We start from the raw sequence: 16,666 nt of genomic DNA, 5'->3' as shown, positions 1-16,666 counted from the left end.
GATTTTTAAATTTCTGTGGAAAGACAGATGTGGACAATTTCCTGCACATTTAATCATTCAATGTTAAGGTATTTACTTAAACTATCATTTTGGTGTGTACCTTTAATTAATAGATGTTTTAGAATAATTATATACTATTACATGTAAATAAAATTTTAATGCTTGTTAGTATGATTTTGAAACTGCCCTCTTTAGGCAGAGTGTTTTGCCTTGTTTTAAGATATATGGTATAGTGGTGATTCATACACACTTTTGGGGAGATATCACCTCAGTCTTAGAGGAGTTGAGTTAAGTTATGTTGGAAGAGTAATAAGGTTTTAAAAACAGTGGTTGCACTAACTATAAAATATTCATAATAAATTAGAATTGTTAATTTTAGTTCCATAGATAATTCTTTTAGGTTGAAACAAAGCTAAAATTGGTATTTTTCTTTCCAGTCTTGATATGGTTTAAGCTAGCAAGACTTTAGAGCATTTGTTATCAGAAGATCCAAATTTCTGGCTTGATTTATAACATATATCAAAATTTTGGCTTAAAAAGAGGCTGGGTTGAAGTTAAGTATTAATGGATAAAGTTTTTACTAGATAAAAAACATGCATTATTCATCATGTGGAAGTAGTTTCATGGAAAATATTGAACTAAAATATTTGCCTTCAAAACCCTCATCATCAAAACTTTGAGAATTTTAGTGGCTTTTGTCTCCTAAACTGAAAATTAGATGCTAGAATTAGAATATTGAAGGTTTTAGGACATTTTTTTTTAAAGTAAATCTTTAAATAATAAAAAAAATTATAATAATTTATATAACTCTTTAAAATGTTAAAAGGTTTTTAGGTGAACAAAATACCTTATAGATTTTCTGTTGCAAAGAATTTAGTTTATTAATTATTTTTGGTAATTTTTATTTTTATGAAATGTTACTGTGCAACTCAGAATATTTGCTCCTTTAATTGTGATTTAAAAACTTTTTCTGTAGAGTGTATTAATAATCTCCAGACAGAACAAGCATCTTTACAGTCAGAAAATACACAGTTTGAAAGTGAGACTCAAAAGCTTCAGCAGAAACTTAAAGTAATCACTGAACTGTATCAAGAAAATGAAATGACACTTCACAGGTAATAAAAATTATGTTGGTAACTCCACTGAGTGGGAAGTAAAGTAGCTTAAAAATGTTGCATATGCATGCAGCTTATGTGATTATTCACAGTTCTCAATTTATGACTGGGTTGCTTTTCATCAATTTATTTTTAAGAAAGTTATTTGATTTTGACACATTTTTCTTCAAGGAAGAAAATATAAATGATAGTAGACTTTCCAGTCTGGTTCACAAAATCCTCTTTAACTTCTAATAAGTAGTCAGCAAATTATTGCTAATTAAACTTCCCAATAGTGCAAGCTGGGTCTGGGAATCTGGGTGGACATCTTACTAATTGAACTATCCATTAATTCCATCTCAGATATATATGAAACTGATTCCTCTCCCCTGTGTAAATTGCTGCAGCCCAAGTGTTCCTTGTCTCAGTAAAAGGCAGTGTCATTTGCTGAATTGTTCAGGGCAGGTGCTTAAGCCATCCTTGCCTTCTCTCTTTCATTCAGTCAATTGTCAGATTCTGTCAGCTTTCCTATGTCTTGAATCTGACCACTTTCCACCACCTCCCACACTGCTATTCTGATCCCAGCCATCATCTGTTAGTACCTGGTTTATTGCAGTAGCCTCATGAGTGGTCTCCATCTTTCCACTCTTAACTTCCTGCATGTGTTTTCAGTAGCATAGCCCTCTAAAACATAAATTGTGGGTATTGTCACTCTCTTGCTTGGAAATTCCAAGTGCCTGCACATCACACTCAGAATTTAATCCACAGCTTTTATCATGGCCTCCAAGACCCTATAAGATCTGGCCTGTTGCTACCTCTTTAATTTTAGATTATTCATTTTCTTTTTCCCTCACTATCTTCCAGCCATGCTGGCCTTTTTGATGATCTTTAGCATGCCAAGCACATCTGTAGCTCAGGGCCTTTTGCACTTGTTCCTTCTGCCTGGAGTGGTTATTCCCCTGTGTAAGGTTCAGTCCTTCATTTCACTTGAGTCTAGGTTCAAATGTTACCTCAAAGAATCTTTCGCTGGCTACTGTATCTAAAATAATACCTGCCCCTTCCTATCCCCTTATCTTGTATCTTGCTTTATTTTTCTTCATTATCCTCTGATGATTGATTATCTTTTTTTTTTAAATCTTCCCCACATTAAATATAAACTCCATGAGATAATTACTTCATTCTCTTCTCTTCTGTATTCCCAGTGCCTGAAACTATGCACATGGTAGTTAATTCAATAAGTATTTGTTGAATATATGAATAAATATGTTTAGTGCTTTATATATTGTAGTGAAAGATTGTGTGTGTTTGTGTGTGTGTGTGTGTGTGTGTGTGTGTTTATGTGTATGTGTATGCATGCTGATGCTTGAATGCGTAGATACACAGAAGACCCTTGAGATACCTATCTGGAGACACCAGATTTTCAAATACTACTATATCACATGTTTTTCATCATTAAAGGAAATAAAATATCTGGAGACACCAGATTTCCAAATAACACTATATCACATGTTTTTTTGTCATTAAAGGAGATAAAATGTAACAGACTTTCAAGCCTCTTTATAACTTAATGGAAGTTTTTACAGTTGATCCTCATTATTCGTAGATTCTGTATTTGTAAATTCACCTACTTGTGAAAATTTATTTGTAACCCAAAATCAATACTTGTGGGACTTCCCTGGTGGCGCAGCGGTTAGAATCCTCCTGCCAGTGCAGGGGACACGGGTTCAAGCCCTGGGCCGGGAAGATCCCACATGCTGCGGAGCAACTATGCCCATGTGTCACAACTACTAAGCCTGTGCTCTAGAGCCCGCGAGCCACAACTGCTGAGCCCGTGTGCTGCATCTACTGAAGCCTACATGCCTAGAGCCCATGCTCCGCAACGAGAAGCCACCGCAGTGAGAAGCCCGCGCACCACAACAAAAGAGTAGCCCCCACTCACCGCAACTAGAGAAAGCCCATGAACAGCAATGAAGACCCAGCACAGCCAAAAATAAATAAATATAAATAAACATGTATATTAAAAAATCTTTAAAAAAAAATCAATACTTGCAAAGCTTTAGTGGTCATTTGCAAACTTGCACAGAATGGCAGAAAATTTGAATTGCCCAGTGTGCATGTTCCCAGTTGAGGTCAAACAAGAACTCTGCCTTCTTGTTTCAGCTCTCATTCTGTAAACAAGTGTTCTTTATTTAGGGCCACATCTTAATTTTTTATTTTTTTGGTGATTTAGCTGTTTAAAATGGCCCCCAAGTGTAGTACTGAAGTGCTGTCTAGCGTTGCTAAGTGCAGGAAGGCAGGGGTGCGCCTTCTAGAGAAAATACATGTGCAGATAAACTTTGTTCAGGCATGAGTTATAATGCTGTGGGCCATGAGTTCCTTGTTATGAATCAGCAGTATATATTAAATAAGGTGTCTTTAACCAGAAATACATACAACAGGGTTATGTATTAATGATAAAAGTGCTGTGATCAGAGGTCATAGGACTCTAACCCTGTATTTCCCCTAGGAGCAGTATTTGCTAATTTAGGATTTGTGGTGACTTTATAGACCATAACTAGTGGGAATAATGAGATTCTATTGTATGTGTTCGGAAACTGGTAGAGAATATTAAAACTTCACTGACATCAGGATGCTAGGTGATTTGTTAGGCTCTTTGACTACCAAGCTGTGTACTTCAATCATGCTTTGGATTCAGTTCAGAACTTACAACCTTTCTATTCATCATGGACTTCTGGGCCACTTGGGACTGCTCCAGGCATAAAAGAGAAATAAACTTGACTAAATGGAAGAGCTACTATGAGGGTAGCCTCATGGTTTCTGTCAGTAAACCTAGGAATGAGTCCTTCTTTTTAGGTTAGGATGAAAGATACTGTGAGTAAATTTTGGACATAACAGGGATTATTTGAGATGAAAGGAATACTTTTGAGTGTATCTTTTGAACAAAAAAATATATGTTTGATTATAGAAATTTAATGAGTGATGTTTAAACTTCCAAAGAAAAAAAGTATTCTCTGTAGATACTCAAAGCAAGGATGGGAAGCTGAGCAGAAATCCTAGCTGTATGCATGTTGTTCACATTGCAATTTCATTCATTAGTTTGAAATGTTTTCAGTTCTCAATTTCCATCATTTATGAGCCCACCCAAATTCAAGAGGAGGGTTCATAGACTTTATGTCTCAACTGGAGGGGTGTCATAAATTTCTGGCCATTTTTAACCATACAGTCTATACAGTAAGAATACACCTCTCTTCCATCTCCAAGCCCACTACACTTTCATGCTTTTCCTAAGGAGATGACTTATTTTCTTATAACACCTGTGAAACGATTGAGTTGGGGAGTGCTTCCTAAGCAATAGGTAATGTAGTGTGTGGAATATAAAACATTTATTGTTGACATGTAGAATTTCTTCAGTGGTTTGTCATGTTCTTCCCCAAAGCTCATGAAAAAGGTGAGGCATCCATAGGTAGGAGGACTCCCAATATGTTTTCCTGTGGCCTTCAACAAGTATATCTTGAGGGACCAGTGTTATTAATGATACCGTGTGAAACAACATGGGTGATGTAGTATAATGGAGTCACTAACTGCTGACTGTATGCCTTGGTCTAGTTACTTAGTTTCTCTGGGCTTCATTTTTCTTTTTGTAAACAGTACCCTTCTTTTTTTTTTTTTTTTGCGGTACGTGGGCCTCTCACTGTTGTGGCCTCTCCTGTTGTGGAGCACAGGCTCCGGACGCGCAGTCTCAGCGTCCATGGCTCACAGGCCTGGCCGCCATGGCTCACGGGCCCAGCCGCTCCATGGCATGTGGGATCTTCCCGGACCGGGGCACGAACCCGTGTCCCCTGCATTGGCAGGCAGACTCTCAACCACTGCGCCACTGGGGAAGCGCAACAGTACCCTTGTAGAGCTATTGTGATAATTAAATAGGATAATATATATAGAGATGAAAGAAGAGTTTCTGGCACATGCTGAAGGGCTCATTAAATTAGCTATTATTGTTAAGTAGAAGTAGTAAGTTGGACACTAAATTTTATTTACTTTGGGTTCATTTGTGTGTGTGTGTGTGTGTGTGTGTGTGTGTGTGTGTGTGTGCATGTGCGTGTGTCCTGGCCTGGAAGCCCAATCACTATTTTAACAACTAATAATCAATTTAAAAATTATTGAAACATAGTTCATTAGTTGGTGACTTCTTGTCTAATAAATGTAATACTTCTTTATACTAGAAAGCTTGGTAAATAATATAGAATCATAATATTTTTTATTAATATTTACCTTTGATAATCTTATTTCTGTGATAAATTCTTATAGAAAACTTGAAACTTCTATATTACTAGTACTGTATTAGACAAGGTGCTTTACAATTTGAGTTTATAATATTAAATTCCACACTCAGGTGCACTTTTTTTTTCTTGCATGTGATGTTTTTACTGGTATTTGCAGATTGCTTTATGGGAAGCAGTAATTGATTATTGATTATTTTATGACATATAGTAAAAGAAATAAAACACTTTTTGTTTTAAGGAAGTTAACAGCAGAGGAAAACTACCGGTTAGAGAAAGAGGAGAAACTTTCCAAAGCAGATGAAAAGATCAGCCATGCAGCCGAAGAGCTGGAGACCTATAGGTATTGAATATATTTTACCCCTTTCTTTTGAGGTGAAGAGTATCCAAAAGCCCAATACCAGAAAAAATAATAAAGCAACCAAAAAAATCCCACATATTTTTGATTCATTATTTTTCAGTTAGATGTCTTGCTATTATGCAATTATACGGAAAATATAAAAAGGAAAAGTTTTTCTGTCAGTGTGTGTGATTTTAAATCTCTCACATTAGTTGGATTTGAATGTGAGTGATCCTATTTTATGTTAATGTTAAGAACTTTATGAATGTGATTAATTTTAAGGTCTTTCCTCTTTGGTTCACATGGGGAAGAATGTATATAATGTTAATCAATTTGAGAAGTATGCCACCAAAAGGAGAGTAAGCCTTAATTAAAGTTATAAAGAAGTGTTTATAAGACCATAAGTCTGGTTTTCACCTTAGCTCAATCCTCACTGAGCTAAGGTACAATAATAGATATAATAAAAACCCAGAGAAAATAAGTGGCAAGATTCAACAGTATTCCAAATAGTTGTGATACTTCATTTGACATTGGGAAGAGTAAGCTTGAATTTTATCCAAAAGAAGGAATTGTCTTTTTAGTCTTATAGAGGTAATAAATAACAATTTATTTCTTACAGATCATTAATTTCCTAGAGTTCTATTAAGATTATATGAAGTCTGAATAAATCTCCCAGTACTATGCTTCTTAAAAATAAAAATGAGCCAGTATACCATCTAATCTTTTCATGATCTTGATTTAGGTAAACCCAAGTAGTAGTACTCCTAAAGCTTAATTAATGTTGAAATTATATCAGGAAAAAATGTACTTTAGAACCTCGTAAAGGTGATTAACATGTGGAGTTCTAGAGTTACATGAAACAAAGCACTCTAGGTGTTTTAATTAATATTTTCAGTAGAGACAGTGTGTTCTGTCATTTCTTAGTATATGTTAATAGTAGAATGATTATTTGTTCTTTATAGAAAGCGAGCCAAAGATCTAGAAGAAGAATTGGAGAGAACCATTCATTCTTATCAAGGACAGGTAGGTATGTGCGTGCGTGCGTGTGTGTGTGTGTGTGTGTGTGTGACTTAAAACAGTTGTGGTTTGTTTGAATTGGTATCTGTTTTGATGCAGGAGTATAGTTACTCTCTTAAGGTTTTGCGCATGGCTGTGGAACATTTCTAGGAAGGCAGAGATTCTGGAACGAGATATTGTTTAAAGTTGCCATGTGAACTGATGCTGATTTGGAAATTTGGGTTGCATAAATAAATAAACGTATATCAGCATTGGGGGCTTATATTTAGTCTGGCTAGTTGTCTCTTAATTGTCACCTCCTATTGTAGTTGATGATTGTGTAAAATAGAAATGTTACTAGACAAAAATTTTAGTTGTCTTTACATTCAGTTTTTGTTTAAACGTATGCTAGAGTAGATCATATGTATATGAAAATTTGCTTTAAAATGTTACTTGCTGACTTTTTAGAGATGCTTGAGTTATTTTTGAGTGTATGAGTTGCGTACTAAATCATAGTGGTAGGTGTGAATGTTTTTTACTGAAAAAAATTGTTATCAGTACTATTTTAATGACTTTCTTTTTCAGATTATTTCTCATGAGAAAAAAGCACATGATAATTGGGTAAGTATTAAATTTTCTTAGGCTTTTTCATCAAATTGTTCTTTTTCCTAATTTAAATGAGCAGTGTAAAAAGTACACTTTTAAAACTGAGAAAATAGGTGATGTTTAAAGAAATCAGTTTCTTTTAATTTCACCAGTAGTGAAATTGTGTTCCTTATGAACATACTTCGTTATGATACAGTTATTCACAAAATCTGACCTTTTCTTCTCCGCTTTCAGCACATTGCTTCTTTGCAAGGAGCTTATACTCTTTGGGGGAGGTGAGGTAGTTTTCATGGACTTGTTTCAGGCACTGGATTGTCAACTAATTACTTGTGGACAAATTACTTAAAATTCTCTGGGCCTGTTTACTCATCTGTAAAACAATGGGACTGTACTAAGTAATAATCTAGAGCCCCTCCTAATTCTAAAAGTTATACAATTCAGGTATCTGATTTCTCATTGTTGAATTACTTGTTACACATTAAGAAAAAGACCATCACGAGAAATGACATGTCAGTGCTCCAGAGGAACTGTATGAGGAAGTGATAAGCATGTAGATTTTGACAAATGATCAGGATGATCCCTCTAAAATGAAGAACTATTCTTAATAGCTGGCCTTTGGAAGACTTGTCCCTTGCAGTCTTCAACGGGAAGCAGTTTGCACAGTGGGTGAATATGGGGTCTGGAGTCAACCTGTCTTGGTTGATATTCTGACTCTATCACCTACCACCAGTTTCCTTACCTAAAGACAGAGATATCATTAGTACCTATTCATAGAGTTATTGTGATGGTTAAATAAGATAATTCTGTTAGCCAGGTACCTGACATATAGTAATCACTCAGTAGATATTAACTGTTAAATTATCACTGTTGTTATACTGAAGCTTGGAAGGTATTTTTTTTTTTTAGGCATGGATGTTTCTTGGAATGGAGATTTCAGCTTACAGTGAGAGATTATATGTGTTGAATATCAAGATCCTTCCCAATTTTGAGATTTTTATATGCTTCTGTATTGAGTGGTCAAGTGAAGATTTGTTTTTGAATTAATAAGCTGGGCTTGGAAATGAATTTAGTCTTCTCCACCACTCCTCACCACTTTCTCTTTTTTTTTTAATTTTATTTATTTATTTTTGGCTTTGTTGGGTCTTCATTGCTGCACACAGGCTTTCTCTAGTTGCGGTGAGCGGGGGCTGCTCTTCGTTGCGGTGCGTGGGCTTCTCATTGCAGTGGCTTCTCTCATTGTGGAGCACAGGCTCTAGGTGCATGGGCTTCAGTAGTTGCGGCAAGCGTCCTCAGTAGTTGTGACTCATGGGCTCTAGAGCACAGGCTCAGTAGTTGTGGTACACGAGCTTAGTTGCTCCGTGGCATGTGGGATCTTCCCGGGCCAGGGATTGAACCCGTGTCCCCTGCATTGGCAGGCGGATTCTCAACCACTGCGCCACCGGGGAAGCCCTCTCACCACTTTCTAAATACTCAGATGCAAATTATTTTTTCAAGATGGAGAGGAACTGATGTTTATTAATATCTCTTATGTTCTAGGCACTGCACTTAAAGGCATTTTACATATATTACTCATTCAATCCACACTGTAACTCTGTAAAATAGGTATTATTATTCAGGTCTTACTGGTGAGGAAATAGCCCAAGGTCACGTGATTAGAGAGGGAAGATTGGAAATTGAAACATTGACCTTTCAGATTCATAAGTCTTGTACTTTTTCTTTTCAATACATTGAATCTCTTATTTAGTAAATAATGACATTGACTTTAAATTACAACATGCAGAAAATATGCCCTTCATGTCTCAAATTGAAAAGATATTTTTCAGATTTTATAAAAATAATATATACTATGAACAAAAGTTCATACCATGTAGAAAAGTACAAAGAAGTAATCAGCAGTATTACTTTAATTTATTCCATACTTTTTTGGATACATTTAGACATAAAGCACATATATATGTTTAAGAAAACAAAATCATATATTAACGTTTTATAACCTGCTTTCTTAATGTATCATAGATATTTTTTATGAATGTTTTATAATTTATATAAACCTTTCTCATTTTATAAACTTTGTTTCCACTATTTTACTGTTATACATAATTTCATAATTTCAGATGTTACTTTCTCTATTGAGCATTTCTTTGCTGCATCCTGTTAGATTTAATCTTTTCTTCCTTCAAACTGTCATAGTACTTTGCGTTTTTGTATCCCGTGGCAGGTACTATGGTCATTTATATTTGTCCTTACCACAGATTTACGCTTATAGGGACTGTTTCATTTTCCACAACACCTGTTCCTAATAGAATCTTTTTTGTATATTGTAAATATTTAATATCTGAATACGAATGTTTTGGAATACAGTGCAGTTATTCACTGTAATTACAGTTTTTGCTAACCTTTGTGTATAAACTTTTCAAGTATGAATCATTGCCATCAGTTTATTTTTATATTTCTCTGTTGTAGGTATATCTTTAATATATACGATACTATAATCAGAGTAGAACTTACTTTTGACTTAACTATGCATTTTTTTTGCCATATGCTTAATAGTAAATATGTTACACTATAGACAACATTTAGAAATGATTTTAGTTCTGCATTATTAAAAGTTAAATGAATTGGTATTTTGTTAACTAAAATTGTTATGTTGTAGTATTCTTTTTTGTTAGTACAAAATTGATTATATAATTATATATCAGAAAAAGATTTACACATGGAATCTTTTTGATATTGAGTGCCAAAATGTGGTTTTGGTGAATATTTGCCTAGTTAAAGTCAGTTCTCAGGTGCAGTTCACCATTTTAAGTGAACACATTTGAACACATTTGATAATATAGTTCTTTTTACTTGTAAAAAGTTATAGTTATAGACTGAGTTAATTTACCTACCTTTTTGCGATTGTTACATTTGCTCTAGTGGATTGCATTAATCTGGCAGGTCTGATGTTCCACACCCTGCTGCTTGTAATCTGGAGAGTCCACAGAATAACTGGGAAACATGCAGTATTCTATACAAGCTTAATTTTGCCCACAACTATTTGGGTATATTGCATGTTCTTGGTATAAGTGTAAGCTTTTTTTTCTAAAACATATATACTCTGATTTTTATTAAATGAAAGTGTCTCTAAGCAAATGTAAAAGACTAAAGGAATATATCTGTACAGTGCTGTGTACTTAATAAACACACAGCATGCTTTGATTATATTCAGCCATTAAAAAAAATGGCCTTTACCAGCTCTGAAACTGTTTTAGACCTTTATAGGTTCACAGAATTATAGTGATTTCTTTCCAGAGACGGTTACTTTGTTCCATAGCCAATGCGGCCATGCATAATGATCCTGAGTCTCAATTCCTAAGCTTGGGTCCTGTTACATTGCTCTTGTCATTTTATTTGGATATTTACAGCACCAAATAATACTAATCCTTGACTTCACATCTAGCTAAAAGCATTTCTTGCAAGTACATGATTAAACTGCAGCCTTAGGCTCATGTCTTCTGGTTATATGAAACTCATTCCCTTTTAAAATAATTTTCTGAATTAGAATTTTTTTACATTGAGTTTACTGAAATGGATACTTAGTTACTTAAGTGACTGGGATATTTGTATGCCATTATTGAGATATTTATATATGCTTATCTTTTAAGTTTTCATAAATGTTTTTAAAGATATATTATTTTCCTTAAGTTGGCAGCTCGAACTACTGAAAGAAACCTCAATGATTTAAGGAAAGAAAATGCTCACAATAGACAAAAGTAAGTATGTTAGTGGGAATACTTTAAAAACTTTAGTTATGACTTTTATTCTTAGTTGCCATTTTAGTAATTAGTTAATACTTTTATAAGGATAAACAAGAAAGCTTTCAGTGAACCCAACATATCTAGTGGTAAAGTATCTATTAGTTTTACTAGGAGTTACTAGATTTTTGTTTGAAACACTTGTCTTGGAGAGGTTACTCTAACAGAAGGAAACTTTTCACAGGTTCTTTTGTAAAAAGTAACTTAAAATTTTTTTTTCCTTTTTAAACCAGTGTAGGTAGCAGGAGATTACCAGAGATGGAGATAGACAGGATGAATCTCTCTGATATAGTACTTCTCAGAGTATTAGCATCTTTTAATGAATAAGTGGATAGAATGTTTATTATTTCTCTTTTTCCCTGGTTTTATTGCATTGGGTGGCATTGCTTTACAATAACAAAATGAATAGGAGGATAAACGGGTACAGTGTACAATCGAAGGGAAGAGTAAACGCTTTTCTATGAAGATTGTAAAAGTCTTCCCATAGTGTTATAATTTCTTGACAGAATGTACTATTAACATTATCCAGTATTAGTTTTAGTCTTCTTGCTTGTCTTTTCTACTCACAAATGAAAACTGAATGATTAAATGTTTCATTTCAGATCTGATGGTCAAGAACTAGAAATAAGATTCTTTTAAAATGTCATATTTTTCAGATAAAAAATTTAGGAGTAAAATAGTAGGATGAGTTAATCAGATTCCAATTGTATGTTATGATTGGAATCATATGGATAACATTATAATGGAAAGCATATGGGACTCAGAGCTGGGAGCCCTGTGTTTTAATCCTGGTACTTTCATTTTGCATAAATCATTTAAACTGCTAGCTTCACTTTCCTTAGTTGTAGAATAATAGACTTGAACTGGTTGACCTTGGAGGACCCTTCAAGATCTTTCTAAAATTTGGATTCTGTGATATAGTACTCTTTATACTCTGTTTTTGAAGAAACAAAACAAAACAATTCCAAGCCTCAACAAAGCATCACTATTACTAGGCAAAAAGGAACATGTTACCCCAAAATAAATAGTGGGGGATATGGAAAGGTATTTTGATCAGAATAATTTTAAAGGATCTCTTTCTCTTATGTAGATATTGAGATAGTGAAGAGTAGCTTGTACTTAGTAGTGGCAGTTTCTTGAAATGTGGGTGCTTCTCTTGGATGAGTAACTTAGAGATGTTTGTTCTTTATTTGCAGATTAACTGAAACAGAGTTTAAATTTGAACTTTTAGAAAAAGATCCTTACGCACTTGATGTTCCAAATACAGCATTTGGCAGAGGTAGTTTTTTTTTTCTAACCCCTCATTTAAAAATGCATATATTTTTATATATATTGCATATATAGTTTATATTAGTGTGAATTAACACTGCTAATAAATATTTTAGATTTTGGAGCTAGGGTTCTAATCTGAGTTCTGTCATGGTCTCCCAATTTTCTGAGTTTTGTTCTCTAGCAATAATGTAAATAATGGCTGCCTCCTTTTCTCAGTGGCATTTGGTAAGATAATGTATGTTTAGTACCTTGAGCTCCTTGAGAAGCAAAGTGCTTTGTACATAGTAAGGTACTCCTTAATTATTTTTTTGGAGAATGAATAAGGATTGCTTAAATGGAATAGCATTGTGACTGTTTATATATTAACTATTCTTTGGAATTTGCTTGGATTATAAAAATAAGAATTAAAACAGCTGGTTTTAAATTATTTGAAAGTATTCTTTAAAAAGTTGGGAAAACCTTAATAATATGAGTTTTGATTGCTTTAATTATCCCTAAAAGAAACAGTTCTTTGGAAGATGTATTTAATATTTCTGTCCATTCATTAATGAGTTAGCATCTTTATGATCTCATACTATTCCAAATAGTTTAAATTTTTCCAAATAATTTTGGTTGAATTGGAATTAAACTTCTAGGGCAGTGAAAACAAACTTATTTTTATATAGGTAGATTCCCCTTTTAATAACTGTTGAAAAGTTATAAAAATCACTTTTGAGAGTCCAGTTTCATTAAAATGAAAGTATTTCTACATTAAAAAATAGAAGATTGTTATGGATTTCAAATAGGAACAAAATCTGGAGTGGGGGGAATTATTCAGAAGGAATTTTTATCTGAATCTAAAGCAAAAAAGTCTCAGGGTAAATAATGCTTTGATCTTTTGTTGTAACTATATTTGAATATTATATAAGCTACATAATAAAATTTAACATGTTTTGAAAAGTGTTATTTTGGTGGCATTTAAGTTTGTTTGTTTTTTGATGTTGTTGATTTTTGATCTTTGGAAGTATAACCATTATTTGAGAATGGTGAAGTTTGTAAAATGATAAGGTTCTTCTTGGTTATATGGTTTATAGATAAAGTGATTTATTTAATGAATTATTTTATGTAAACTGAATTTTCACTGGTGATGAATCAAAAGTAATTTCTGATGTTTCAGAGTATTTTGTGGGGTTTTTTTCCTACTTTTCAAAATGTGAGCTTTTCTCAGGTAATTCATGGCCCAACACAGCCTATCTGGGGCTGGCCCTGATTTAAACAGAGCCCTTCCATGTTACAACCTTCACCAGCTTAAATATCTGGAAACATACTGCCATTAAAAACAAAACAAAACCAAACAAACTTCATGCCCCTCAAGTCCTCTTACTACTATAAAATATGATGTCCTTTGCTTAATATTGTATGGTTATTCAAGTGTATTAGTTACCAAGAAGATGATGTTTTTATTGACTGAAGTGTCCATTTGGTAGATAGACTTTAAAAACAGAGGGTTCAATATTTAATTCTATCCCATATCAGCAAAACCCAAGGCATGGTTAGTATTTAAGACAGGGATTAAACTTAAATTGGCAATAGAATGACCCGAAGGTAATTGTTGAAATGGGATTCTAATCTGTAGTGTAGGTAATTGAAACTATGAATTTAAATATGCTGTTTTAATTATTCCAGAGCATTCCCCATATGGTCCCTCACCATTGGGTCGACCTTCACCTGAAATGAGAGCTTTTCTCTCCCCTCCAACTTTGTTGGAGGGTCCACTCAGACTCTCACCTTTGCTTCCAGGGGGAGGAGGAAGAGGTATATTGTTTAAACATCTTTATTACTCTAGATTTCTTCCTTACTTTATATTTTCATCTCAACTTATCTTTAAAATGATCTTTAAAATAAACCTTTGCAAAATACAGGCATTCCTTGCACTTATTCTGGGTTACTTTTGTTTGGAAAGGAGCTCTGTGACATCTAATTTGAATATATTTTTCCCTTAGAAACACTGTTATAATGGATTACATTTTGTTCAAGGACTTGATATATATCTTTTAAAATCATATTTTAACTTCTTAAAAACTGTATTATACTATATATCACTTTATAAAGAATACATAAAATTGTATTTTAATGAAACATTATTGGAATATAGAATTTTAAAAATCTTTTTTACCTTATTATCATGATCTTTTTCATGGTAGAAAATCAAGTGAAAGAGCCTTTTTAAAAAAAAAAAAAAAATACAAGCAATTCAGAAGTGCTCTCTTGAAGGCAGAGTTTTGATGGGAACCTAAAAGAGACCTAAATCATTTGTTAATACTTTGAGAAGCTGACCCCAAATTGTCTGCTTTGTTACCTTCTTATGTGTTTTTGAGAATTTCCAGAGCCACTTCAAGCCCAAGCATTAGCTATTGATCTTTCTGCATTTACCTCATCAGCACTTACCCTGATGTTACCTATATATCTGGAGTTTTACTCTTTTGATCTCTCAACTATATTTTGTTTACTTTGTCGTTACTTTAAAATTTTCCCTTGAGTTGTAGCAAAATTCAAACCTATGTATTCCAAAATCAAGAGTCTTAGGTTTTTAGCACCAAATCTGTTTATATCATGTCATATTACACACACCAACATAAATGTAATTGAAACCAGTCATATGAAATAGCACTACCCTTACTATTTTTGATGCTTTCTGATATCTTCTGTTCAGTTCTATTCCATTTCATTAAAAAAGAATGCTAGTTAAGATTAAGTTAATTTCATGTACCACAATGGGTTGTAGCCAGCAGTCTGGAAAACAGTGCCCTAGAAATAAGGGTATATAATTGGCAAAACTGCAAATGTGAATCACTGGAAGTTGAATGACATAAGTCAAGGATTGCTTGTAGTCAATTGAATATTTGGAATAACAGTAAAAATTACCTTTGATTTCTCCTCTCCTATTTAAATTACTTTCCTTTCTTTTTAAATTACTTTCAAGATACAGTGTGGTTAGCATTTGCAAGTGTGTTTTACTATTCATTAGAAAAGCTACAGAAGTTTTAGGTAAGTTATCAGCAGGTCTTAAAAAGAGTTGTTTTGAATTAAAAGTTTCTGTGGCCCACCAAAGAAGAATGACCTTTCTTTTCCTTCCTCTTGTTATCATTTTCTTTTTTGAAAGTTTGGATGAGATATATGTTTGAATAAGGTTGAGTATAGGAAAATAATTTCTTTTTAGAGTAAACTGTATATAACTTTTGGACTGAATGAAAAATCTTAACCTTTAGCGTTTTCATGTTTGCAGTTTTTCACCTGGTAGTCACTTGGCCTGTACTTTGTTCTCTGGAAGTAAACAATCAGGAGAAAGCCTTTGAATGTCTCCTTTAAAGATCTGTCCTTCACTGTAGACAAACAGCCTAATGGAATCTCGCACATGTCTCATTGATTTAATTTTCTGCTTTCCCAGCCTTTTTCTTCTAATGAACTGATTAGAAAGATGAACATGCTAGAAGGAATAAGGAAAAGTTGATGTTCTGATATAAAAGTCAGTTGGCCTCCTGACTCTACAAAAGAGAGTAGATAGGACAATTTTAAAGATTACTACATATTAAAAAAAAAACGGTTATACTTGTACAAGTTACCATGAAAAGGTCATGTTAGTTTTAGTCTCTTTTTTTTTTAAGATTTATAATTTATTTATTTTTTACATCTTTATTGGAGTATAATTGCTTTACAGTGGTGTGTTAGTTTCTGCTTTAGTCTCTTCTTTTAAAGGAGGTACTGAAATGTAGGAAGCATTGTAGAAAGATTTCTATTAAAACAGTTTTTTTAACACTGTTTTTTGAACTCATTCCCCCCTCAATGACAGATGAAATATTAATTCATTTTGTTATTTAATGTTAAAAAATTTTTTATATTTGTATTTTTCATTTTAATTGAATATGGGTTATTAATTGAGGTACCATTCTTTCTGTGATCATAAGAAAGGAACTTTAAAATGATTCCCCTTCTTTATAAATGTTAGCATGTCAGTCTTTCTTATTCAAATGAGTGTTACCTTGTTCAAAGTGTTTATTTCGACAGTGCTGTTGTTTTTGAAACTCTTGTTTTAGACTCGCCTTCAGAGTTGTGAGCTGTCTTTGAAGGTGAATTTGATATTTAGAAATTGCTAGAAGCCATTTAAAGCCAAATTTATTTGGCAGATATAAAGTTTGTAATCAGACTGGTTAAAATCATTTTGGGGCAGAAGTAGAGAGTCATGTTACATTAAGATCCAATTTTTTGAGTGGCTCTTAAGTTAATCTGAGTACATTTCTAAAAGAGTTG

At 33.4% G+C, this 16,666-nt stretch overlaps 1 protein-coding gene across 6 annotated transcripts in view; it reads left to right on the top strand.

Annotated features, from left to right (window-relative positions):
• Positions 1-16,666, top strand: part of MIA2 (MIA SH3 domain ER export factor 2) — a 91,206-nt gene that overhangs the window by 52,368 nt on the left and 22,172 nt on the right. For 5 of the 6 annotated variants that reach the window (XM_007465785.1, XM_007465784.1, XM_007465783.1 and 2 more), the window contains 7 exons: positions 977-1,115; positions 5,613-5,714; positions 6,674-6,734; positions 7,293-7,328; positions 10,998-11,065; positions 12,304-12,386; positions 14,045-14,173. In XM_007465785.1, coding sequence (XP_007465847.1) covers positions 977-1,115; positions 5,613-5,714; positions 6,674-6,734; positions 7,293-7,328; positions 10,998-11,065; positions 12,304-12,386; positions 14,045-14,173 — 618 coding nt within the window. The remainder of the gene's footprint in view (positions 1-976; positions 1,116-5,612; positions 5,715-6,673; positions 6,735-7,292; positions 7,329-10,997; positions 11,066-12,303; positions 12,387-14,044; positions 14,174-16,666) is intronic. The other variant, XM_007465786.1, reaches the window with a different exon arrangement.

This window comes from Lipotes vexillifer, unplaced genomic scaffold (genome assembly GCF_000442215.2).
Source record: "Lipotes vexillifer unplaced genomic scaffold, Lipotes_vexillifer_v1.1 scaffold7, whole genome shotgun sequence".
NCBI lineage: Eukaryota > Metazoa > Chordata > Mammalia > Artiodactyla > Lipotidae > Lipotes > Lipotes vexillifer.
Note: the sequence above shows the minus strand (reverse complement) of the source record. Positions and strands in the feature narration are given on the sequence as shown.